We start from the raw sequence: 27,076 nt of genomic DNA, 5'->3' as shown, positions 1-27,076 counted from the left end.
GTCTTTGAGGACCTAGCAATATGAGCATAAAAAGAACACACATGGCTTTCAAGTGACCCTAAGACACACACACTCTGTCTCTCTGTCTCTCTGTCTCTCTGTCTCTCTGTCTCTCTGTCTGTCTCTCTGTCTCTGTCTCTGTGTGTGTGTGTGTGTGTGTGTGTGTGTGTGTGTGTGTGTGTGTGTGTCTTGCTCCAAACACTGCTAACATTGTGTTCACATGATCAATGTCCTCACCTCTGGCTTTAAGGTTTTAAAACGCCGTGCCATTCCCAGTTAGCTCCTCCTGCCTCATGCGCGTGGACTGAGATGGAGCTCTCCACTGCTGCTCTAGTGCCATGGCCGCCTGTGGTGATGCTCCAGGATCAGCAGGTAGGTTGTGAGGTTTTCCCACAGCCACAGAGTTGCTGCTAAAACTGACATTGGTACCAGAGAGTGGGCTGTTGCTGTAGACCTGACATGGTTGACTTCAGGACTTTTTGTTTTGTTTTGTTTTTTGAGACGTTTCTTTGTGTAGCCCTGGCTGTCCTGGACTCACTTTGTAGACCAGGCTGGCCTCGAACTCACAGCGGTCCACCTGCCTCTGCCTCCCGAGTACTGGGATTAAAGGCGTGCGCCACCACTCCTGGCTACAACTTTGAGACTTTAAACTGGGAAAACAATTGAATGCCGTAAGTGCAGCTGAATAGGCCAACCTACTAGGAACCTGTAAGACAGTGGTGCAGAGACCGGCTCAGGAGCTTTCGGAGGGAAACAACATCTGAACTAGAGACCCTGGTGTTTTGGCAAAGAATGTGGCTGGTTTTCGACCTTGATCTAAGAATCTTCCTGAAGCCCAAATGAAAAGTTTTGCAATAATTTTGTTGTCAGAGAAGATTTCAAGAGAGCCTAATATTGACTCTGTCACTTGGTTATTAATGATGATGCTTATGCAGGTCTACAATGAAAAAGAGGAGGCAGGGCAAAGAGAAGTATAAACTGTGCGGCTTGAAGAGAAAAGAGCACCAGGGAATTTAACTTAGTCGCCAAGGCCTGTGCTGGAACAGACAAGGAGAGACCTGAAGTGAACTAGAAAGCAGGCAGTGGCGCCCTCAGGCAAGACCCCACCCAGCTAAGCATCCAACCGGTGACAAGAAAATGCCTAAGGAATTAATGAAAATACTGTGCAAATGTAATCCAAGGGAGGTGCAGGCTCCATCCCAAACAGGAAGTCAAACTTGGCAGCACTGCCAAGTGGTTCTGGCTTTAGTCATAAAGGTAAAGGGGGCTGTGAGATCCTTCCTCTGTGGTTAAGGGGAGCCACTGAGGTAAGCCACATGTGGTAAGGGAGTGGCTACATGAAGGCACTGAGAGGCCATTTTGTGAATCTGTGTAAGTAAAACATGGGTTACATTGGACACCCAGGATGTTGGAGGCGGGAGAGCCGTGGGATGTCCACCAGAGGGTGCTACTCGTAGAAGTGGAACCAAACCAAGAGAGACACAGTCATCAAAGCTGGAAGGGCAGAGCCACCTAAGCCCTTCGACATCAGATATGGAGCTGCAGGATTTGGAGTTTGGTCTGCTGTGTTTTGATCTCGCTTTGGTCTAATATTTCCTCATCACGTCCTCATACCCACCCACCCCCATTGGCATGGTAACGTATCTTCTGTGCCATTGTATGTTAGAAATGTATAATTTGCTTTTTGATTTTTTTCAGAGGATTACCTTACGAGATTGATGTCCTTGGGTCTCGGGAGAGACTTTGGACTTTTTAAACTGCTGAGACTGTGAGAAGGCAGGGGACTTTTGAAGTTGGACTAGATGTATTTTGTATTATGATATGGCAGCAAGCCTACAGGGGACAGGGAATAGAATGTGACAGTATAGAGGGAAATGACCCCTATAGACTCATATATTTGATTATGTGGTCCCCAGTTGATGGAGTGTTTGGCAAGAATTAGGAGGTGTGGCCTTGTTTGAGAAGCTATGGCACTGGGGGCAGCCTTTGAGGTTTCAGAAGCCCATTCCCAGCTAGCTCTTTCTTCCTCAGGTTCGTGGATCAACATGTGATCTCTCGTCTGGGTGTGGTGACACTCAGGAGGCAGAGGCAGGTGGATCTCTGGGAGTTTGAGACCAGCCTGGTCTACATAGAGAGCCCAGGACAGCCAGGGCTGTTAATAGAGAAACCCTGTCTTGAAAAACCAAAAAGAAAAAGAAAGAAAAGAAAAAAGAAAGCTCTTGAATTAAAGGTGTGTGTTAGGGTTGAACCATGCCAAACAAAAGACAGGTTCTTTTTTCAGTTCACAATCTCAGAGTTTACAATGGGACCAGATATCCTGCAATGGAACCGGAGGCCTCAAATCAAACATTTTCTTTTATAAGTTGCCTTCGTCGTGTTGTTTTGTCCCTACCCGCCTCCAACCAGCTAGAGCCCTTCTTGGACCCTTATGAAGTGTTGTTCACTGTGGCCAATTTGAACAAACTGTGAATCCATGTTTTGACATTAAGGACTCAGCATGGAGAGTCATTTTCTTGATTGATGTGACTGAGCTAGTCAATGTTCTGCAATAAAACATCACAGTATGCTCGATAATAAACATTAAAACCTAATCATTACGTGAAAAATGGAGGCTGGGTGTATTGCTCAGTTGGAGAGTTCTTGCCTAGCACAGAGTTTAATCCCCAGCATGAGGCACGGTAGCATAACCCCGTAACCCCAGCACTCGGAAGGCGGGGGCAGAAAACTTCAAAGTTCAAAATCATCCCCAGCTACACAGCAAGTTTGAGGCTAGCCTGGGCCACATGAAACCCTGGGTCCAAAAAAAAAAAAAAAAAAGCATCCTGGTGGTACCTTTTAAACCTGGATGTCAGTGATTGAATTGAAAAGTTAAATTATTTTAGGTTTAATTACTCCCAATTTGACTATAACTATCTCCATCCAAGATGATTTATAAGATGTATTAGGGTTGCACTCACTGGTGGAGTCTGAACAAGCAGTCTGTTGCTGTGATCCTCTTTAGAATAAGAACCATTTTTAGTCTAAATGGAATCATTTAAGGGAAGTTCTAATTTGTTTGCCTCACGGAGGTGAATCAGGCACTGCAACAGTCTCCCAGTCACCAGGTCTAGGTGATACGCAAGGCCCCGTGGGGGAGGGCATGTTAGTCCACACCTACAGTCCTTGGAGTAGGGAGACCGAAGCAGGCGGGTCTCAAGTCAGAGGCTAGCCTGGGCTTCATGCTGAAATGCTCTCTCAAGAAAATCAGTTAAGGCAGTCCATCCAAGACCCAACTTACAGCTCTTTCGCTCCTGATTTCCCAATATGGCTGCTTATGTGCAGGGGGACACTTCAGACTACAGACTGTGCTGAGTGGAACTTGACCATCTTCTGAACGTTGCCTGAAATCGTGGGGATGAAGGAGAGGGAGGTGGAGCAAGGCAAGGCTGCCTCCCTCCCTGGGAGAACAGGAAGAAGAGTGATTCACTACCGTGGTGTGCTGTGTACGAGGAGTTACCATCCCTCCGCACCGCGGCGCCAGGCTATGCACAATCTGAGAGAGGCCATCAGAGTGCTTAGCGCTTGAGACTGCACAGCTCACTATGTAGTTCTGACTGGCCTCAAGTGGCCTCTATAAATCCAAGCTGGCCTTCAACTCAGGCTCCTCCTCAGTGCAGAGACCACAGGTGGGCAACAGAGCAAGTGTAAATTCTGAAGCTCTGTCAAAAAAAAAAGGTGTGGGCACAGAGAAGGGACATCTGGCAGAAGCTATTCTTTCACATTGGGCACGCAGCTTCTCACTAACGGGATGTCACTCTGGGCATGTTCAAGCCTCCTGCCTGACCACACCCTCCCTTCCTGAACCCAAACGTAGGGAATCTGTGTAAAAAGCCTCTTCACTCATTTGATTTGTTCTTCTCCACAAGCTAATTAACATTGTTTATTTCAGACCCCGGACTGGCTTTTCCTCACTATTCTGCACAGCATTTTAATCAACAGAATGTAACTAACAAGCTTAAAGAGCCACTCGGTACTGAATCAGCAGCTCACACCATATGCTGAGGGTAAAAACTTCCCCAAAAAAGCTAAATGCAGAAAGACCAAGGATAGAAGATGTATTTAATACCCAAGTCTCACAGGACGTGCTCGCTATATGGAACATTGAGACTCTGAGGAGAACAAGTTATTCTTAAATATACCTATCCTAGTCACCCGGCCAGCTAAGTCAGTACAGCTGGCAACCTTATATATCTAAATACACACACACACACACACACACACACACACACACACACACACACACACACACACACACACTTTCCACTATCTGTTTCATTAGAACTGTTAATCCCCTCTCCAAAAAATTAGGAAAAATATAATCAATTACAAAATTACACCTTAGAAGGCTTTTGAAGGTGCAGGTGGGTGTTTCAGGAAAGGGTTCCTCTGCACAGACCAGAATGCCTGCCTGCCTCTGCTCCCCAAGTGCTGGGGAGCCACCACCGTCTTGCTCTTAGATGGATTCTTTTCTTGTTAAAGTACACAACTAATTGTTTTCTCTGAAACACAGCTCTATGTCTAACAGAGTTCATGTTAACTAGGGTTGCGTTTGTGATCTAGATACTAACAGTCACTTTATTCTGGTATTATCAACTAATACTTCTACTGTGAACAACAACAACAACAACAACAAAAACCCATTAATTACAGCGAAAGATTCATGTGAACTGTCTTTCTTCAATTAAAGATTAAAAGATATATTATGTATGTTTGTGTGTTATCTATGTGGGAGTATGCATGCATGTGAGTACAGTGCTCCGGAAAACCGGAAGCCGAGACCCAGGACCCTGGCACTGGAGTTACAGGCAGTGTTTGCTGAGCCTCCACGCAGGTGCCAGGAACTGAACTTGGGTCCTCTGGAAGCACAAGTGTTCTTAACCACTGAGCCATCTCTCCAGCCCAAATGAACTGTTCTTAATAGGCCAAAACACAGGGTGCTTTAGGTTCTAAAAGGAGGGCGCGTCTAACGGAAGGAAACTGCTTGTTTCATTACCATTCGTTGGAGCAGCCTCAGTGCCCAGCATCCTAAATCATCTTTCAAGAACGTCTTAGAACTAAACTCCAAGCTTCCTTTAGAGCACGGAAGAAGCCTTGCCTTGGGGGCTTTTGAGACTGCATGCTGTCTTGGACTCAGCGCTGGCTCCTTCGTCTCTGTAGTCCTAACAACTAAACCCGTCACAGCTGATTTCTACTTTTAACATGCTTCTGTACAGCAATCTAAAAACACCCTTTCACAGCCATCCAAGGGATGAAAATATTTCAGCTCACTTTAAAAATTGCCTCTGAATTAAATAAAAATTCCTGGCTGAGCCAGGAGTGGTGGTAAATGCTTTTAATCCCAGCGTTCAAGAGGTGGAGGCGGATGGATCTCTATGAGCTCAAGGCCAGTCAGGGTTACAGAGTGAGATGTTTCAAGAAATGAGCAGATAAGCAAATGACTCCCATGTAGCTGGTCCCTATGCAACGCCTGGGAGGCTGAGGCACGAGGATCTAGTTCCAGACCAGCCTGGCCTGCCACAGAAAGATCCTATCTCAACACACAAGCCACACACATGCATTTTGTTCAAGTTAATTTCATGCCAAAATTACATGGATGAAACAAACCACACAACTTAACAGTAACTGGAGGGAGGGAGAAAGGGAGGGAGGGAGGGGGAGAGAGAGAGAGAGAGAGAGAGAGAGAGAGAGAGAGAGAGAGAGAGAGAGAGAGAGAAACATTGCAAAGTCACCCTCAGGAACACTCTAGAAGCCCTGGGAAAATGCTCACCCAGTCATTTTAGTTGCAGCCTGCTGTATGCACACTTCTACCCTTCACTTGCTTACGTTCCACACTGGTCTGGAGAGATGGCTCAGTGGTTAAAATCATTCGCTGCTCTTCCATAGGACTGGGGCTCGATTTTCAGCACCCCAATAGTGACTCCTGTCTGTAACTCCAGAGTCAGGGGATTCAGTGCCCTTGCGTGGACTCTGCAGGTGAAACACCACACGCATCAGTAATAAACAACTCCATGTAAGTGGGGGGTTGGGGGGGGGGGAGTGGAGTACTCTCTATTTCTTTTGCTTCCTGTTCTGAGGCCTGTTGATGTTGCCTTGTGGATAATGTAGTTCGCTTCTTTCAGCTAGCTTGAACATTCTAATGCGCCCCTGGGACAGAACACCAGGGCCGTGTTCTCAGTCTTACTAGGCTTAACCAACCAGCACATCCGCATATCCTGGCCAACAGTGGGCACTGCCACTTGAAACTGCAGGCAGCTCTGGAGGAGGGTGCAGTAAGCAGTAGACTGCATGGATTTCTGTGCCTGGCAATTAAAAACTGGGTCACTACGCAGACCAGACACTGAATGCAGAGCGCTTACCTCTGCTCCTGAAGCCCTAACATTAAAGGTGTGCACTACCACACCCAGTCCCAAAACCATTTTGTTTATAGCTGCCCGATATTATTCACACACAATGATTATCCTTTCTATGTCCGCAACTCAATGGTTTTGCTGTGTTGCCAGGTGTGTATGCCCAGGACTAAGCTTTCACCTCACAGACAGCGAACCCCTCAGCTACCACTTCCCCAGCCCCAGGGCACTGCCCACCTACTTGAGTGGACTCCTAGGACTGACGTCTTTGACTCAGCATGTTTTCAATGTCTTAGTTTGTTTCTCTTAACACAGATAAACAATAGCCAGACCACATTTTATTAACACACTCACCCACTGTTAGGACACTTTGACTCTTTTCACCTTTTGGCTACCAAAGAAAAATGAAAATCTTTTTGTGTTTGTGTGCCCATTTTTGTTGTGATTTTTTTTTCTCAGCTATGTCGGAACTTTTTTTGAGGCAGGGTCTCTAGGTGTGCACCGCCACACGAGGGCTAAGTCGTTTTTAAATTATGTACTATGTATGTGTGGAGATCTCTGTGGCCTGTGTTTTGAGATTCTCTATTTATACAAGGTGTATAAGTAAATGTTAGTAGAGTAAATACAGGCAAAAGTCACACTACAAAGAAATACAAGGTACCCCAAATCTAGAAACTACATGATTTTATTTATAAAATTCAGCATAGTGTTTAAAGTTATCCATGCCCGTTTAAACAGTACCCAGCTACAGATTGTGACTCTGAAATATTTCTGAACATGTTTTCAGGTGAAGGTACTGAATACTTGAGTCCGCTGCTCTCCCAGGTTCTGATGGTGAGCACTACAGAACACACACCGAGCTCACGCTTCCTCTCTTCACCCCACTGCGTTCTCATGTAGCCTTTATCCGGGAAATGATTTCATTTACAAAACTATTGTTCTTTGCGACCACCTCGGCTTTCAGCTGCTTTAGCTTCTGCGTGATGCTCTCTTCTGACATGTCGGTGAAGGGCACTTGCTTTACCTTGGACAGGAACTCCAGAATAATCTTCTCACCTTGCTGAAACACACACATGTCCCAAAGTCATTGCAGTGTCTCCTTAAAGCCACTTACAGTGAACCATTTTTCTTTTAAAGATTTACTTTTATCCGTGTGTGTGTGTGTGTGTGTGTGTGTGTGTGTGTGTGTGTGTGATGTTCCTGGGTGTTCCTCCTGCTCTGTCATCTCTCCCGCCTGAGACTCGAGCTCTGACTTTCATCTAAACACACTGCCAGATGCCTAACAAACATTTTTATCATGAGTGGGCAAGCAACTTCTAGAATCACAGCCCGTGGTTGCTAGGAACGTCTCCAGAGCAAGTCTGGAGCAAGTATAAAACATTTACATTTTATTTCCAAATGACAGGGAGTCGAAATTTAGTAGCTCTTAAGTCCCTCTGCTTTAACTGGGGTGGAATTTAATCTCAGGAAAAAAGAACATAAGGTTTATAAAGCAAACATAAAGGCATAAACCCTGAGACTGTTTAACACACACAAAGATGCATACAAGTGTGCACACAGGACATTTCTACTTTGTTTACTGTTCGGTGCTGTACCAAAGAACATGGTTATTATTTTGTGGGCAATTTCTTAACTCAATTTCTTCATCTACAAAATAGGGTATTAATATTACCAACTTCACACACTTTTTGTGATGATTCAAAGAAGTTACAGCAGGTCCGAAGCAGGAGTAAGTGCTGTGCGACTCACCACAGCAGGGAGTCACCTGTGCCGTGTAAGCACCAGAAAGGATCTAATAGGTCAGCAGCAGGTATTCAACTAGTGAGAAAGAAGTATTTCTCTACTGAAAATCACACAGGGAGCAGGAAGATGATGGCTCAGCATGCAGAGGCAAGCCTGGCCACCGGGGCCCAGTCTCTGAGGCTACATAGGAGAAGAACTGATCCCTGAGAGTTATCCTCTGAACTCTGCATGTCACCACTGCAACGCGCGCGCGCGCGCGCGCACACACACACACACACACACACACACACACACACACACACACACACACACACACACACACACCCTCCTGCAACCCCCTCCCCATTCAAAAAAAGCCAAACTCCAGCATTGCTAAAACATAAAATGGACTTTCTAAAAAATAAAGACCTACACCAACAGCAGCAACAATGCATTGTTTCCTTTAGCTTTAAAACTTTTCAAAACATGTCTTATTATATCAAAAGTACATGATTTCAGTTTTCTTGGAAACCAGGAATTACATAAAACAGCCTGCCTAATCCCAATCATCAGGATCTGTGAGTTTGATATATTAAGGAAAGTGTGGATACAAAACCAGTCCATGCTCAGGGTGGCAGCCTTCCATATCTAAAATTATGAGCAAGTTATGATATATTTTCCTTTTTGTATAGCAACTATCTGTCCTTACAGAAAAGGAAGAGGGGGGGAAAAAGCCCACTGGGTAAAAGCTAAAAATATGCCAAGTAAAAGTCTGTCACAATGTGCACCACCGTAATGCTGCCAGGACCAAGCAAGATGCTTTTATTACTGAGCAAGAAACAAGTTAGACATATGCTGCTGCAGCACTGTGTAAGCCCGCTCCTGCTGACAGTCACTCTGCCCACAAGCACGGCCACTTCTCACCTGCGAGGGCAGCGCAGTTGGCTTTGCTGTTGTTGTTTTATTTATTCAATTTAACCAGACAGCTTTAGCTAAAAATTAAATCTAGATTAACATTTATTTAATCATTCTTTACTCCTACTATCAAATCTAGTCCTTTAAATGACATAGGGGGAGGGCAGTGTGGGTGTGACAGGAGCCACAGCCAGGCTCCTGCCGCTGTGCGGGCGCTTGCTCTATCATGGGACTATACTCCAGCTCCAACCCTTCCACCACACAAGGGGGGGGGGGCGGGGAGGAGGACACAACACGACATGGGGGGCGGGGGGACAGAAGGAAGGGAAGAGACGGGGAGGAGAGGGAGGAGAGAGAAGGGGCCGCAGGGGAGAGACTGACGGGCTGGGAGCCAGGGGTGGAGATTCACATTTTAACCCCAGCACTCTGGAGGCAGAGGCAGGTGGATTGCTACAAATTCAGCGTCATCTTGGTCTAAAGAATGAGTTCCAGACCAGCTAGAGCTGTAAGGTGAGACTCTGCTTCACAAAAACAAAAACAAACAAACAAACCAAAACCAACAACAACAACAACAACAAAAAACCCCAAACCCAACCAAAAACAACAACCAACCAACCAACCCAGGGACGGAGTTTTGGTTATGCTAAGAAATATAAGCCAGTACGAATGACCACACAGTAAACGCTGAAACCCTTACAGTGCACGGGTGACTTCTCCTGGTTACCCGGCACACAGCGCCGAGGAGCCTCAGGAACTGAAGCCCCGCTGACCCACCTCTCTTTCCAGGCAGCACCTCTTTGCAGCGGGCTCCATTTCATCCCGTCCCTGGGAAGTCCCAATGTTCTGGAACTCCTCCAGCTCCAGAGCTTTTTGCTTGGCGCACTCTATTACATGCCTAGGGAAATTAGCGAGCTCAGCCACATGAATCCCAAAACTCTGATCACAGACACCTAGAGGAAACAGAGGTGGGGGAGGGGGAGAAGAAACACCATTTATGTAAATGGAATATCCCTTTTATTGCCTCAGTAGAAAACGCAACTTTAGGTTATTCCAAATATATTAGCCATATGCTTGAAAGCCCCTCAGATGCCCCTGTGATGAAGGAAATACGTTCTCAGGAATAACATCGATTAATCACAACGGCGAGTAAATGACGCGGCTGATGCTACTTCACACACTAAAACCCCACATCAAGGTGTGCCTACCCACCTTTCTTCACTTGGTAAAGCATAGTCAAGGTCTCCTCGGTAGTTAGCGCTGTGACGTGGAGATTATTGACAGTTGGTATCTGGCTGGCCAAGGCAGTGAGCTCATGAAAATGGGTCGCAAACATGCAAAAGGCACCAATCTTCGTTGCGATGTACTCTGATATAGCCCATGCTAGCCCAAACCCGTCGTAAGTAGAGGTTCCTCGTCCCAGTTCATCAATGATTATTAAGGAATCTTTGGTTGCTGACCTGAAATGCATAATTACATCACATAAATGTAGTCTGGAAATTGTCACGGAAGGAAGAGGGGACAGAACAGCTACCAGGCAGAGGCAATGGGTGCCTGCAGCAGTGTTGCTTGTAGAGGACAGTTAATTCCCACCGATGAGTGACAGTTTCCATGTGTGTATTCTCTGTCCCCGCCCCCCCCCCCCCCACTACCACTTGCTTTGGCTTTTGAGGCAGGATCTGACTCTGCGGTTCTAGCTGTCCTAGAGTCACTGCACAGACCAGGCTGGCCTTGAACTCACAAAGAACCACATGCCCCTGCCTCCCAAGTGCTGGGGTGAAAGGCGTGCATCATCACTCCTCAATTTTCTTTTCTGTCAATTGTGACCTCATTTTTTTTAAAATTAAAATTACAGATATGGACTTACTGATCAGTTACTAAAATAATCATCTGTGTTAAACTGTCACAACACACAGGATTCCAGCACTCTTTAAAACCTCAGTGGGGGCTGAAGAGATGGCTCAGTGGTTGGTTAGCTAACTGACTGCTCTTCTGGGAGTTACAGCTGAGAACCACCATGTGGGTGCTGGGAGCGGAACCTGGGTTCTCTGATACCTTCACAGACATGCATGCAGGCAAAACACCAATGCACATAAAATAAAAACAAATAAACTTAGAACAGCAGTAGGTCAAAGAGCAAATATGCACGCTCCCATAAAATCCATCAGGGAAGTGGCATCTTCACCGTTGGCTTTACAGACAGAAAGGACCTGAGTAAAAGACAAGGCTTGTTCCAGGTGCTGTGAACAGTGGAAGCGAAAGCCGAGGCAACTCCTAGGAACAGTAAGGACTTAAATGTTTATCTATGTATGTGTATCGGTGGGTGCTTGAGTGCACATATGTACACAGTGTGCACACAGGAACATGTGTCGGGCAGAGGCATCAGCTCTAATACAACTACACCTCTGCAACTAGAGTTACAGTTGTGAGTCACCATGGAAACCAAACTCGGGTCCTTTGCAAGAGCAGTAAGTGCTCAGAACTGTTGAACCATCTCTCCATCTCTCTCTCTCTCTCTCTCTCTCTCTCTCTCTCTCTCTCTCTCTCTATCTCTCTCTCTCTTCGGATTACAAGCTGCTTTCCTCATTCTGTTTTGAGGCATTTGCTATTTGCCTAACCTGGTTTCAAACAACTAGGCCCAAGTTCTTCCCACCTGACTCTACAGAGTAGCTGGGGTAACAGGTGTCCCCAGCTCCAATCACCCCTTTAAGGTAACATAAAGTGCATACAGATCAGAGGCAAACAATCACCAAACTAAGAATGCCCGTGGCATATTATAGTTCAATCTGCAAATGTATTTCATGCAAAGTAGGGCCACACGTCTCCACTTTCAGTGGCCAGGGCACACATACCTAAGGATGGATGCAGTCTCTAGCATTTCAGCCATGAACGTGGAGACGCCTTTCAACTGGCTGTCACCAGCCCCGACTCGAGCCAAGATGCAGTCCACAATGGACACCTCTGCTGCCTCACACGGCACAAAACACCCGATCTGGGCCATGAGTACAATCACCCCAGTTTGACGAATATATGTTGATTTACCTCCCATATTGGGACCTAGAAAATGAATTATATCAAAAAGCAACATCACTGATTTCCTTTTCTACTAACAATTAAGCTACTAGTAGTCAGAGTGACACGCCCACCCACAATACATCAAAAAGCACACACAAAGTCACAGTCCACAGCCCCGAGTGCCATGTTCTTGGCATTTCTTCAGACCGACACAGAGCCCTTTAACATACAGCTAACCTGGATCTCCACTACGGTCTGCATAGCTACTGTGTTCCCTGGGCTCACAGATACCTGCGGGCTAATTTAATGATGTCTACAGTAAACCCAACTGATTACTCATGGAGTATTATTCACTAATAAACAGGTTAGTTATAAATAATCAGTCTGATTGGGGATGGTGGTACATGCCTTTAATCCCAGCAGTTGGGAGGCAGAGGCAGGAGGATCGCTGTGAGTTTGAGGCCAGCTTGGTCTACAGAGTAAGTCCAGGACAGCCAAGGCTAACACAGAGAGACCCTGCTTTGAAAAACTAACTAACTAACGAACTAGCTAGCTAGCTAGCTAGCTAAATAAATAAATAAATAAATAAATAATCAATCAATCAATCAATCAGTCTGGGTAAGCTCCTCCAATCACTTCAACTCCATGCTACACACGACTCTTCTTTTGGCAAATGTACAATTTACTTGGTTAAATAAACAATCTAAAGACCCACTTAGGGAAATGATAAACGCAGCCATGATTTCCCCAAGTGTACCTGCACACCTCCCACTCCCTCCTGCCCGGCCAGGCCCCAGCTCCCGCCCTGCTCTCTGAGCAGTCAGCGGTCTTTTAAGTGAATGTGAACACAGCACCACATCTAAGAAGACTGCTAGCCTAAGCTCAACAATTCCTACGCACTCTCCCAAGAACCGGCTCTGGTGAGCTTTGTGGGTAAAACACAAGCTGTCTATCAGTACAATGTCACCTCCTCAACATTAGCCACCGCAAGAATCGTCCTTGTCAATAGGATCTGAGAGAATTATCAAGCGGAGTAACACAGTCTCCCCTAACACCACAGACAGACGGTCTTCATCAATTTAACTTATTTCCATGCCATCGTTAAAAAAAATTAATCCTTCACCAAAGGCCCAGAAAGTAGGCTTTTTGGTTTATGCTTTCCCCCCCTTCTTAATTTTTGTTTTGCTTCATTTTTTTTTTTTACCAGTAATGATGTGAAACATCTGTTTATCTTTTTCAAAGTGCACATCATTTGGAATAAATGCAACTCCATCTTGAACTTCAACACAAGCATGCCTGGAGGCCTTCAGTACGATTCTTCCTTTTCCTTTCTCCAAGATGACTGGCCGTACATAAGGAACAGGTGCTGCATTTGACACGTGCGCAAAGCTGACAACGGCGTCTAGCTGGGCTAGCACGTCGCTGAGTGTCTGCATCGGCTCTACATAGCCTGTGAAAACATCAACAAGGAGATGTACACAGGACCACCGAAAAAAACCAACACGTGTGCTATAGCTGAGATTCACACGGTGTTAAATGTTTTACTATATTCCTCGGGTGCTTCATAAATAGAGTACAAGATCTTTCCTTATGAAATCCACATTACCTAGCATGAGAGCAGAGGTGGCGCATGCCCTTAATCACAGCAGAGGCAGATCTCTGAGTTTGAGGCCAGTCTGGTCTATACAGTGTGAGTTCCAGGACAGCCAGGGCTACACTGAGGAACCCTGTCTCAAAAAACTACACAGACACACACACACACACACACACACACACACACACACTGACACCACCGTAAGAAGCATGCAAGCACAGACTGTAAAAGCGTAGGCAGCTTTGTCCAAGCAGCAGTACATAGGAGTTCAGCATGACTGGACCCCCACAGCCACTCGGCACTCATTCAGGGTCCACTCTGCTACAGCATTAGAAGAAAAGCTGCCACATAAAACTACCTGCCACAGGCTAGACAGAGCATGCGTGCGAAGAACACAACAGTGGTTAGAACTTAGACCCTAAATAAACCCTAAATCCTAATGGGCAGTGACACTCATAACCTAGCACATGGATGTCTGTTAAGCTCGATGCTTCTGGGTCACCCAGAAAGCTTAGCTTTAAGAATACGTAAGGTTTTGTGTTTAAATGGCTGGAAATTTGACTTGAAAAGTTTTGGTTTCTTAGATAGGGCCTCACGTTTTAGGCCAGGATGGCTGTCCCTGAACAAGAGATCTGCCTCTTCCTGCCTTCCGAGTAATGAGATAAATGAGCGTGGGGACCATGTCCAAACTACTCATTTTCCATCTCTTGTTCCACATTAAAAGTAATGTTTTGGTGGTAATAATTAACCTATAAATGGCCATATAAAATAACCATCTCATTATATTATAAATATATGCTTTTTTTTTTTTAACTTAACATAGACCCACCTACTCCTGCCTCAACAGCGCTGGGATTAAAGGCGTGCGCACTACCCTGACTGGCACTGGACAACCCCCACTCCTTACTGCTTTTAAACTTATTAGGATTGCAACCACAGCAGAGCTGGAGAGACGGCCTGGTGGTTAAGAACACTGGCTGTCGCTGCAGAAGTGCGCAATTCCCAGCACCCGCACTAGACAGCGCACAGCTGCCTGCGACTGCAGGTCCAGGGATCCCAGCACCTGCTCTGGGCTCTGCAGGCACCTGCATGTGTGTGCTGTACATGACCCCAGCTCAGGACTTAGGAGGCCAAGGCATGAACTCAGGGTTAGTCTGCAATGTACAAGACTGTCTCAAAATGAAAACAAAATAAATTTTTATAATTAAAGAAAGAGGCATCTATTTATTGTGTGTGCATACATGTGCCACATGATCCACTACATGTATGTGGACTCCAGAGGAAAATTTAACACGGCAGTCTGGTCTTCCCTTCCACCACGTGGGACCTAGGCCTCAAACCCAGGCCACATAGGCACCGTTAACCACCAAGCCATTTCACAAGCCCTGTAATCTTTTTGTGTTTTGTTTTGTTTTTAGAGACAGGATTTCTCTGTGTGTACTCCTGGCTGTCCTGGACTCACTTTGCAGACCAGGCTGACCTCGAACTCACAGCAATCCACTTGCCTCTGCCTCCCGAGTGCTGGGATTAAAGGCGTGAGCCACCACGCCTGGCCTGTAATTGTTTTTTAAAAGCATATTTTTTTCACCTTTGAGGTTAGCCTAGCTAGGCCAAAATCTGAGCCCATGGAGAGGGAAGGGGAAGAGAAAGGAAAATCTAAAAATGTTCCACTACATTTTAAGAGAAGTTAGCATACATTCAGGTTGATTCAAAGGTTAAAATCCAGACCCTTAACTAGCTAGGTGCAAACAGGTTTGCTCTGTTTCACTGAGGAAGACTCACAGGTGTAACAGTATTTGTGGGGTTCTTTAAAATGCAAATTAGATTCAAGGACACAAATAACCAAATTACTGTGCTTCAGTAGCCTAGAATCCCAAGCAGAGATGTAATTACAAAGCATCCTGTTCGTGTTTGCACCAGTGTGTGTACGTACACGTACGTGTACACACACACACACACACACACACACACACACAGGAAAAGAAAGCCGGAAGTTCCAGGTTTCTTCTGATTTATTATGAACACTCAACAGAAAAACAATTTTCAGAATTGAACATGCATATAGCTTTTTTGTTTTTTTGTTTGGTTGGTTTGGTTTGGTTTTTCGAGACAGGGTTTCTCTGTGTAGCCCTGACTGTCCTGATCTCTCTTTGTAGACCAGGCTGGCCTTGAACTCACACAGATCCACGGTCCTCTGCCTCCTGGAATGCTGGCATTCAAGGCTTGCACCACTGCACCTGGCGTGTACCTATCTTCTTAAAAGCCTCATCACACCTCAGTGACTCAGAACCCTCAGAAAAAGAGCATCTCTCCTCCTGCTTCCGCATGCTGCTGTCAGGGTGTCCTAAGGCACACAGCACCCCACTGTCCCCCAGGCCTGTCCTCTACAGCTATTCTCAACCCCAGCGCTGGGCTTGGAGGAGTCAGTGGCCAGGCCCCTGACTTGGCTGTCCCTGTGAGTCTCCCTCAGTCCTGAACAGAGCCTGTCCTGTTTATGCTTCTTAAAAGGAGCATGTGTAGAGTCCACACATGGAAATGGACGCCCCACTACCCAGATCTACCTAATGCTTCCTGTTCACACAGCAGTTCAATACTTGGGGCAAGAATATTCCCCAGTGACACTGTTGCTCTCTGGGTCACCTTGGCTCATATCATCTGTCCCACAGTCACTGCTGTTAGCTCTCATCTGGATTACCTCTGTAAGGTTCATGTGTAAACCCCCAGCCTAACACACACCATTACCTACCCTGCACTGAGCATATATTCACCCACTTCACAGGCACATGGCTTTTACTGTCCTTTCAACACTCAGCAACCCTGCAATGGTGTGTGGGTAATAGACTGACAATCTGTACAACAGCCCACAGAGCTACCAAACAGCCTGTCTGTATATTTTGTATCTGTTTTACAGTTGTATTTATTTCTGCATCCTGCAGTGTGAACCCACAGATAATGATTTAAAGCCAACGCTATATAATGGTTTGCACCTTCAAGCCTAGCACTGAACAGCTAAGGCAAAAGGACACGTCAACTAGGGACTAGCTACAACAACCAGAAAGAAAGATCCTGACTTTAAAAAAAAAAAAAAGGTTGGGTGTGGTGGTGCACGCCAGAGACAGGTGGATCTCTGTGAGTTCAAGGCCAGCCTGGTGTACAAAGAGAGTCCAGGACACAGTCAGAGATACAGAGAAACCCTGACTAAAAAAAAAAAAAAAAGCCAGCCATATGGCCAAGCAGGTAAATATGCTGCCACCAAGCCTGACTACCTTTACTTCAATCCCAGGACCCACATAGTACAAAAAGAACTGACTCCTGCAAGTTATTCTCTGGCTTCCACAAGCATGCGCGCGCGCACACACACACACAAATACATAACTGTAATAATAAAAAATTAAAACAGAAGCAAAACAACCTTCAGATACTCTGATACTTTTCTATTAAAAAAAAAAAAAAGACATATTCAAAACAAACTTACCTGAGGAAATATTGACAATTTCTTTAACAATGGCATCCTGAGCCTCCTGATACTCGCCTTTGTTTTTAGTATATTCTTCATTTAAAGAGGATAATTCACTGAAAATCAAAACATGACATTATTAAAACTATCAAAGTGTCTGCCAGAAGTAACGTGCACTACACAAAATATATCCACATTTGTCTCATAAAGCAGCTGAACAATGAAAATTAAAAATGAAAATACAAGCAGAAACATGGACAACAAAGCCGGTGTTGTGATGCCAGCACAAGAAGGCAGGGGCGAGTGGACCTCAGTGAGCTCGACCAACCTGGTCTACACAGTGAACTTCAGGACAGCCAGCTGCAGCACAGAAAGACCTTGCCGAAAAAAAGAAAAAGAGGAGGAAAAGAAGAAATGGGGGGGTGGGGAAGAGAGAATGAATTATCGGTTAAAAGAAAAACTGCTGAATAAAATTGAAAGTAAACTTAGGAAAAATGCTGACATCAAAGAAAAGGAATGAAACCTGGCTGGTGACATGGCTCAGTAGAAAGAGGGTGATGGTGAGGTGACCTCCAGGGTCCACAGACAGGAGAACAAGTCACCCTCTGGCCCCCACGTGTGTGTGTGTGTGTGTGTGTGTGTGTGTGTGTGTGTGTGTGGTGTGTGGTGTGTGTGGTGTGTGTGTATGTGTGTGTGTCCCACTCCACACACAGAAAATAAATAAAATGTAGCAAATTTTCAAAGAGAAAAGGAATTAAGAGCAAGAAGACGGGACATAGAAAGGAGAAGAAACTAGCTGACACGGTAACACTTGTGAAGTTGGCCAAGGTCCTAACAACAGCACAAAAAGATTACTACGGAATATTCAAGTGGAAAGAATTAAAGAAAAGATGTGACCATGTCATCGAGTGAGGCGACTGCTGCAGAGTGGAGCCACAGAAGAGGGGGGCTCCTGCCAGATCACAGAGGCATAAGTTTAAGGTGTTATTTTGAATAACTGAGCCTTTCAGCAAGAAAAATGTTGGAGTTGGAGAGATGGCTCAGAGGTTAAGAACACTGGATTTTCTTCCAAAGGTCCTGAGTTCAATTCCCAGCACCCACATGGTTGCTCACAACCATCTATGGTGAGATATGGTGCTCTCTTCTGACACGCAGGCAGAACACTATATAAGTAAATCTTTAAAAAAAAAAAAAGAAAAAGAAAAATGATATGATCAAAGTCAGATACATATAGCAAGCATCCCACCCTTTCCATAACTTAAAGAGTAAATGGATTTTTACAACTTTTAGTACCATGTGACTAGTTGGTCCTATCTCTTTTACGTCTAAAGAACCCATAGATCCTGTTATTTTATTAAAACAGGAGTGACACAATGTATAAAAAAAACAACGTAAGTTATAATAAGACCTAGGCTTAGCTGAGACTTGTCATGTCTAGGAAGGGGAAAAATAAATACACCTGTCCTATCTCTTTCAGAAAATTGACATGAGGAACCAATAGATGGTTTTTCGTAACTGGGGTTTCTAAACACCCCAGGTAACAGCAGCATGTGGCACACAAGTAAGCTGACGTGCGGCTGCAGAGAGGGCTCAGTGGCTAAGAGCTGCTCTACAAAGCCCAGAGTCGATTCCTAGCAGCTACACGGTGGCCCGCCATTATCTCTAACGCCAGTTCCAGTGGATCTGACATGCCTTTCTGGCTGTCGGGCATGCACACAGTGCACACACACATGCAGACAAACACCCACACGTTCAAAAAAGTAAACAGACAAGAGCGGATCCCCTGTGTGTGTTTTCTGTACTGGGAATACTAAGGAGCGATAGCAAGGCAGGCCAGGTACAGAAGGAGAAACACAATGCTCTTCCCATGGGACTTCTGGAAACAACTTTTTCTACCTATAGGGCAGAATAATTCTGTCCAAAACTGAAACCAGTTAAAGACCCAAAAAGCAAGCAAACAAACAAAACACAACCCCCCCATGTGCCCCACCCCCCCACCCCCCGCAAAAAACAAAAACAAAACAAGCAACAACAACAACAAGCACAACATAGGCTTTTCAGTTGCAGGCATAAAAACGCTGTGATATAGTAACAACCTCAGGAAGGCTGCTAGATATCTCCCTAAACTAATTTATTTATACATTTAATTGAAATAGCAAACTTTCTTTTCTTTACATTTTTCCTAGAAAAACAGAGATGAGGGGTTGGAGAGACAGCTCAGCATTAGCAGCACCAGCTGCCCTTCCAGGAGCAGAGTTCAATTCCCAGCACCTCTGTCAGGTAGCTCAAGGCCACCTGCACCTCCAGTTTCAGGGGCTCCAAGGCCTCTGCAAACATCTGCACTCTTGTGTGCGTACTCATTTACAGATGCACACAGTTTAAAACAGAAATAACTCTTCTTTAAGAAAGCTGTGTGTGCCTGTGTGCGTGTTCGTGAGCCTGTGTCTAAGTGTTATTTCTAAAATGTACTTGAGGGAAAATAAACAAATGAAAAAAAAAGAAGAAGAAGAAGAAGAAGAACGTCAACAGACAGAGCTGGAGAGATGGCTCAGAGGTTAAGAGCACTGTCTGCTCTTCCAGAGGTCCTGAGTTCAATCCCCAGCAACCACATGGTGGCTCACAACCATCTTTAGTGTGATCTGCTGCCCTCTTCTGGTGTGTGGGAGTACATTCCAGCAGAGCACAGTATCATAACAAATAAATAAATCTTAAAAAAAAAAAAAAAGTAAGTTAACAGACAAAAACAAGAAAAGCTGAGAAGCTGAGCACAAGGGGAACCAGCTCTAACAGACACAGAGACACTAACTAATTCAATTTATCTTGTATTTTTTTAAAGATGATGAGACACTGGTGTGTGTGGGGCGGGGGGAGCCTCTCTTTGTTTCTGTTGCTTGGGAGAGATCTCACTCTGGAGAAGCCCGGGCTGTCCTTGAAGTCACTGCAATGCCCCAGCCTCCTTGGAGCTGGGGCCACAGGCACGGGCACCCTTCCTGCCTCACAGGGCTGAAATACTAGCTTCTTAGAACAAGGACAGCTTGACTCTTAATTGATGCTTTTAAAACAGTGAACAGTAAAGTTAAAAACTCTTTGTCAAAGGCATTACTTTGACCAGAGAAGTCATGAGCACTGAAAGCTTAAGAGCGACAGGCGCGCTGACCTGTTGGTAAACTTCACGCCGTTCTTCTGGATGTCCACTGTGCTGAAGCTCTTATTGTTACGCAGGACTTTCTCTTCCTTGCAGGTTACACGAAAATAATACCCAAACTGAGCACTGGAGTCCAGTTTAATCTGTTTGCCAGCCTCCAGTCCTTTATGATTGGAAAGAAGAAAATCAGGTCAAAAACGCACACAGTCACTTTCCAGTGTGAATGGTCAAAATCACATCTGAACAGCACAGCACACTTTGTACAAGAAAACATGCTGGAAATTATTAATTTCTCCCTGGAAAAGGTTCAAACCCCACTCACTGGGAAACCATATGGAATATCCCTATGGAGTCTTTACACATGCTCGCTGGCCTCCAGGCCGGCAGACGTTGCTGTTCATTTGGCAGCACCACGGCCTCACACGGTGGGCTCTATGAAGCGGGGGTGGTAAGGCCCACGCTGAAGGAGTTTTGCAATAAGCTCTCTTATCTATTAAAATGTGTTTCTCTGTGTGTGGAACTGTGTGCCATGGCTCATATGCAGAGATCAGAGGACAAATTGGGAGAGTCACTTCTTTCTTTCCACCGTGTGGCTCCAAGTTCGACAGTACGATATTTGGTGGTTTTACCTGCTAAGCCACCACCCCAGGCTAGGCTTCTCTTTTTAACCAAAGAATGCTTGAAAACTAGGGCATAATTAAAAGTGGCCAAATGCAATTTCTAAAGAATACTGTGACCCTGACAATGACAATGTAGAGAAACTAGGAACTATTCTTGTTAAGTGCGGTAAGTAATGACTTACTAGCTAAACCTTACGCATCTAAGATTGTAGAGTTTTCTATCATGGCCTCTGCTCATAATTTTACCACACCAAAAAACAAAAACACCATATACAAGTTTGCTGGCTGAAGAACAGCAACTGAAATTATTAACAACTACAGACAGACCACATTTGCAAAGAAAGGACAGCAGAGCCATGCATAAAGAAAAACAAGGTTTTAATAACAAACTCAGAATGTTCAAAGGGAATCCAACAGTCACCATCTGCCATCAGCAATGATTAGTTTCAAACCCCAGCAAGTGCCCTGTTGGGGGTGAGGAGTAAAAGGGTTCCAGTGCCACTGTGAACGCTGTGAAAAGGATGAGTCAACCCCTAAGTCGGTCTTACCAAGTCCCCGGGCTGCACTTATTAACGTAGACTGCATTTTCTTTTCCAGGCCATCCATTACTTCTCTTAGTTCACTCAGGTTAGGATCAAATGAAGGTTTTACAAGGAACTCGTGGTTTTCCACCTATAAACAGAGCAAGTAATAGATAAATTATACAAACAGATAGATGGGTGAAGACAGAATTTTCGAAGCGTGTCATTTCTTCTACCTATGTAAAATCCAGCTAACGCTGGCATGCCTAAGCATCCTTAATGTCCTCAGCCAACACTACTAAGAACCTTCTACTTATTATCAGATTTTAATAGGAGCTTAGGAATGCTAGGTACACAGGAATTACCCATAGGCAGCAGATGCAAGTCCATGAGGCACAAGTCTCCAGCATCACCTTTATCTGCATTTTTCTTACGTATTACTACTAACCATCACCACACTGCAGCTTTCCCAAACCAAACACCAAGCTTAAGAAGCTCAAACCACAGCTCCACTCAGCACAGTACCCCAGTCCCACGGCCCCCAACAACTGCTCTTGAGAATCTATCTCGTTAGTGCAGAAAGGTGGCTCTCAGGTAAAACATCTTCTAACGGCCAAGCCTGGCGACCTGAGCCCACATGGTGCAAGGGGAAAAACAACTCACCAAAGTTGTCCTCTGATTGCCACAGGTAGCCGCCAAAACACACACACACACACACACACACACACACACACACACACACTGTAATTGCCAGGTATGGTGCACTTGCTGCTAATTCTAACACTTAGAAGGCAGTGACATGAGATCGCTGTGAATTCAAAGCCTGCCTGGTCTACATAGTGAGCTCCAGGATGGCCAGAGTCACATAGTGTGACAATCTCTAATGACCTGAGGGCTTTCCTTCAAACTGAAGTCCTGCTGAGGACCTAGATGGATGACTCAGGAAGTAAGAGATTGTCTGAGCCCAAATCCACATACAAAGCCAGGCATGGCTGTGTGCCCCTGTAACCCCAGGACCAGACAGGGACAGGTAGACCCCAGAACCTACATACACACCCCCCACACATACACACAAAAACAAGCAGTAAATACAATTCAGCTGGGTGTGGTATTGCACCCCTGTAATCTCTCGGGCACTTGGCGGGCAGAGGCAGGGAGAGCAGGAATTCTAAGTCATCTGGGACTAGCAAATTAGAAGGCAATCTGGCTACAATAGGCTCTGTCTCAAAACCCCCGAAGTCCTGGGATTTTTCTTTTCTTTTTTATTTTGGAGACAGGATTTTTCTGTGTAGCCCTGGCTGTCCTGGAACTCGCTCTGTAGACCCATCTGGCCTTGAACACACAGAGATGTATCTGCCTCTGCCTCCCGAGTGCTGGAATTAGAAGTGTGCGTACCAACTCGTGGCTCAAATTTTCATGATTTAAAAACACATTTTAGGGGTCAGGTGTCGTGGCGCACGCCTTTAATCCCAGCACTCGGGAGGCAGAGGCATGTGGATCACTGCAAATTCGTGGCCAGCCTGGTCTACCAGTTGAGTCCAGGACAGCCAAGGCTACACAGAGAAACCCTGTCTCGTAAAACCAAACAAAAACAAACCAAACAAACAAAAACAAAACATTTTAGGGGGTAGTAAATGCTGGGATCAAGCCCAGGCGTGGCACTCTTAAATACACTGTTTTTGTAAATTGCTCCTATGTTACTTTTCTGGAGACAAGGTCTCACTGCGTAGGTGTGGCTTCAGAGTGGTTTTGAACTTGGGAGATGTGCTTGCCTCTGCCTCCCAAGTACTAGGAGTAAAGGCTTGCAACACTATACTTGGCCTTTGCTCCTACATTATTAACCAAAAATAAAGTGTAATGAAAAATGGATCTCATTTATAAGAGAAAAGACATACATGGAATTTTCAAGTCTTTATTATGCAGAGACTTTTATAAAGACAATTTGTTTGAAGATTAAATAGAATTGGTTTCAAGTTAAGGGGCAAACTATGGAAGCAAACTTAAACGGTAATAGCTCTTCAAGCCTAGTGAGTGTTCTTTTTTAAACAAATGAATAAAATTTAAACAAATAAAATTACAAAAGAACATTTTTAAGTCTATCTGTACCAGGCATTAAAAATTATTAAATAGACAATTGCACATAAAAGCTTAATGAGAGTGAGTCAATTTTCTAAAAAAGATGACAAAAACATATTCACTAAATAAGGCTGAGACAAACGCTCCTAATTATTCAGAGCACATCTTCACATTACGAAAGTGCACTACATTAGGAATAAAAATCAAATTACAGAAAGCTAGGAGAAAATGAATATTTAAATTAAAATATATTTCAACTATATAAAATATTAAAAGATAAAATTCTGAATAGATCTTTTTAAAGATGAAAGATATAGCACAGCTTTACCAAAAATATAAAAGCATAAAGAATAGTTTTCTTTTTGCAGGGCACTTCTTGGCACCTGAGAAGAGCATTCAGGTCACTAAATGAGTAGGCATGAGCACGTATAGTGAGCAGGGCAGGAACTGGAGGGAAATGCTGCAAGGAAGGATATGAATAATTAAACAGCCCTGAGCTGGTTACAGCCTTCCCCATGCAGGCAGCCACTCCACCGCAGCCTGCTCCCTACTTCCTGCCCTGACCCTAAGGAACAGAAGCCACAGACCTGGTGAGGCTGATCTGAAAGCATGCACTCGGTCAAGTCTGCTACAGTGAAGCTGCACGTTTTGAAATAGGAAGAGCAGTGGATAAGCATGGTACCCCATGCTTTTCATTTTAATCCCAGCATTCAGACAACAGAAGCAGGAAGATCTCAGGTCTACAGAGCAAGTGCCAGGACAGCCAGGGGAACGCAGAAAAACCCTGTCTTGAAAAACCAAACCAAACAAACAAGTTGGGGGAAGCAGGGAAATGCCGTGAGACTCAGGATGTGTCCACTCTCTGACACTGCAATTCTACCCCACGGAAGTAATGAGACAGAGGCGAAGTCAGCACGCCAGGCTAGACAACGCCTCTGTGCACTCATCTGCACAGCACAGCTGAAGACACAGTAGCTGCATAATAACTCACGGACAGAAGAGTACTAATAGTCATTTAAACACAATGAAGATCATCCAGAAACAAGGATCAAGATTTATTGACATTTACAGAGGAGAAAAAAAAAAATCAGTGGGTCAAGGTGGGCAGAAAGTGTGCTGCATGCCTCGCCTCTTCCAGTGAAGCTGCAGACAGGCAAGGCAGGGGCCATGCCAAGTTCCTACCCTCAACCCCACCACCTAGAATCATCATGGTGAGGCAAAACCCCAAACCCTGAGATAAGGAAAGTTTTAAAAGCTGCTGGAAGAAGGGGGGGGGGGTTGGCTGGCGGAGAACCCAGGTTCACTTCCCATTCCCAGCACCACAAGGAGCCGCACAACCATCTATAACTACAGTTCCAGGGGTGGCAGTGTCCTCTTCTGCGCTTCTCTGGCTCTGCACATACACACGGTGCACATAAACAGGTATGTAGCAAATGAACATTTAAAACAAAATGGGGAAAGAAAGAGCTGCTGGGAAGACCTAAGAAAAACAAGGGGAAAATGAACAACTAGGTTTTAATCTAACTAAATGTTGCTAAAAGAAACACACCAAATAGGCACCCTTCAGCAGCCTGCCACTTGCCCCACATACAGCACCTGAACGTGGTTGATGGATCAGCAGCGGCGACAGGCAGACAAGCATGGGGCTCGTCGTGGGATGAACCAGGAGAGAAGAAGAGAATGAAAGGCAGATCAGGCCTTAGCCACGCCACTGAAGAGCTCCCCAGCGCAACAGAGACGTGGCTGAAACCAAGGTAGCAATTTTGAAAGAGGAGGAAAGCTTTATAGAGAACGTTACTTCCAAAGACGAGAGAATTACAAAGCAAATAAACATAAAAGATGCTAGGTATTTTAAAAATATCTTTAGGCTTTATATTTCTTAATATTTTGTGTTTTACCGGCTAGTGTGTCTATGTACCAGGAGTGCCTTGGTGACCTTGGGGGCCAGAAGAGTGCATGGGATCCCCTGGGACTGGAGTTACAGACAGTTATGAGCTGCCATGTTGGTGCTGGAAACCAGAGCTAGGTCCCTTATAAGAACATCATGTGGGCTGGAGAGATGGTTCAGCAGTTAAGAGCACTGACTGCTCTTCCAGAGGTCATGAGTTCAATCTCCAGCAACCACATGGTGGCTCACAACCATCTATAATATGATCTGATGCCCTCTTCTGGCATGCAGGTGTACATGCAGGCAGAGCGCAGTATACATAATAATAAATAAATCTTTAAAAAAAAAAAAAAAGAAAGAACATCATGTACTTTTAACTGCTGAGCAAACTCTCCAGGTCAGTGTGTTTTTAAAATAATAACTTTTTAAAAGCTCCACTACCCCAAAAGTACTGGATAAAATATAAGCATTTTTTCCCAAACAAATGATCTGCTGGAGAAAATTCCAACCTAACTGATGCCAAGTGAAGACTCCAATATTAACACCAGGGAGATCATTTCAAAATCTACTTCACATCAACCATGGTGGCACAAGCCTTTAATTCCAGCACTCTGGAGGCAAACGTAGGCAGATCTCTGTGCATTTGAGGCCAGCCTTGTCTATCTATACATAGCCAGTTCCAGGATGGCCAGCCTGAGACCCTATTTGTTTCTATTTAAAAAAAAAAAAAAATTCTGACTAGTTTTATATCAATTTGACACAAGCTAGAGTCATCTAAAAGGAGGGAACCTCCATTGAGAAAATGCCCCTGTAAGGCATTTTCCTAGTGATTGATTGAGGAGGGTCCAGTGTGGGTGGCCCCACCCCTGGGCTGGTGGTCCTAGGTTCTATAAGAAAGCAGGCTGTACAAGTCATGAGGAACAAGCCAGTAAGCAGCACCCTCCATGGTCTCTGTGTCAGCTGCTGCCTCCCGGTTCCTGCCCTGTTGAGCTCCTTCCTGGCTTCCTCAGTGATGAAGAGTGTTGTGGAAGCCTAAGCCAAATTAACCCTTCCTCGCCAGGTTTATTTGGCCGTGGCACTTCATCAGAGCAACAGTGACCCTGACTGACCTTAATGCAATTAAGGAGATTTTGTATCCATAAGCCTTGAAGGAGGGGGGAAGGCAGAGCATCCTCTAGCCTAACCATGGGGTTTGGCAGACAAAAATGGTGCTAGCATCTATCTTTTCTTTTCTTTTCTTTTTTTTTTTTTTGTTGTTGTTTTTTGTTTGTTTTGTTTGTTTTTTCGAGACAAGATTTCTCTGTGTACCCATGGCTGTCCTGGTCTCACTTTGTCAACCACAGTGGCCTCAAACTCGGAGATTCCCTGTCTCTGCCTCCCGAACGGCTGAGATTAACAGGCATGTGATAACGTGCCTGGTTTTTTCTTTTATTACTTAAAAGCTGCATATCACTGGGCATGGTGGCACATTCCTTTAATCCTAGAACTCAGGAGGCGAGGCAGGTACAGATCGCTGTGAGTTCGAGGTCAGCCTGGTCTACAAACCAAGTCCAGGACAGCCAAGGCTATACAGAGAAACCCTGTCTTGGGGGTGGGGGGCGACCAGACAAAGAAACAAACTGCATATTTATTTTCTGACTCTGTGCCACAATGCTCTTCTGCTCCTGATAAGGAAAGCCCGCTTGATCCTGTCACAGACACATTGGGCACATGTGGAGCCACCACAGGCCCTGCTGACGT

General features: G+C 45.1%; 1 protein-coding gene across 1 annotated transcript in view; it reads right to left on the bottom strand.

The window, feature by feature from the left end:
- Positions 1-7,055: 7,055 nt before the first annotated feature.
- The window catches only part of MSH2 (mutS homolog 2), a 54,173-nt gene continuing 34,152 nt past the window's right edge, over positions 7,056-27,076 (bottom strand). The window contains exons 9-16 of the mRNA XM_084791528.1: positions 21,400-21,523; positions 20,244-20,394; positions 17,105-17,202; positions 13,240-13,485; positions 11,873-12,077; positions 10,233-10,480; positions 9,798-9,973; positions 7,056-7,446 (exon numbers count right to left, since the gene is read on the bottom strand). Of these exons, the coding sequence (XP_084647654.1) occupies positions 7,279-7,446; positions 9,798-9,973; positions 10,233-10,480; positions 11,873-12,077; positions 13,240-13,485; positions 17,105-17,202; positions 20,244-20,394; positions 21,400-21,523 (1,416 nt within the window). The 3' untranslated portion in view covers positions 7,056-7,278. The remainder of the gene's footprint in view (positions 7,447-9,797; positions 9,974-10,232; positions 10,481-11,872; positions 12,078-13,239; positions 13,486-17,104; positions 17,203-20,243; positions 20,395-21,399; positions 21,524-27,076) is intronic.

Source organism: Acomys minous (genome assembly GCF_964271855.1).
Source record: "Acomys minous genome assembly, chromosome: 8".
Lineage (NCBI taxonomy): Eukaryota > Metazoa > Chordata > Mammalia > Rodentia > Muridae > Acomys > Acomys minous.
This window is presented reverse-complemented; position numbering and strand designations above follow the sequence as displayed.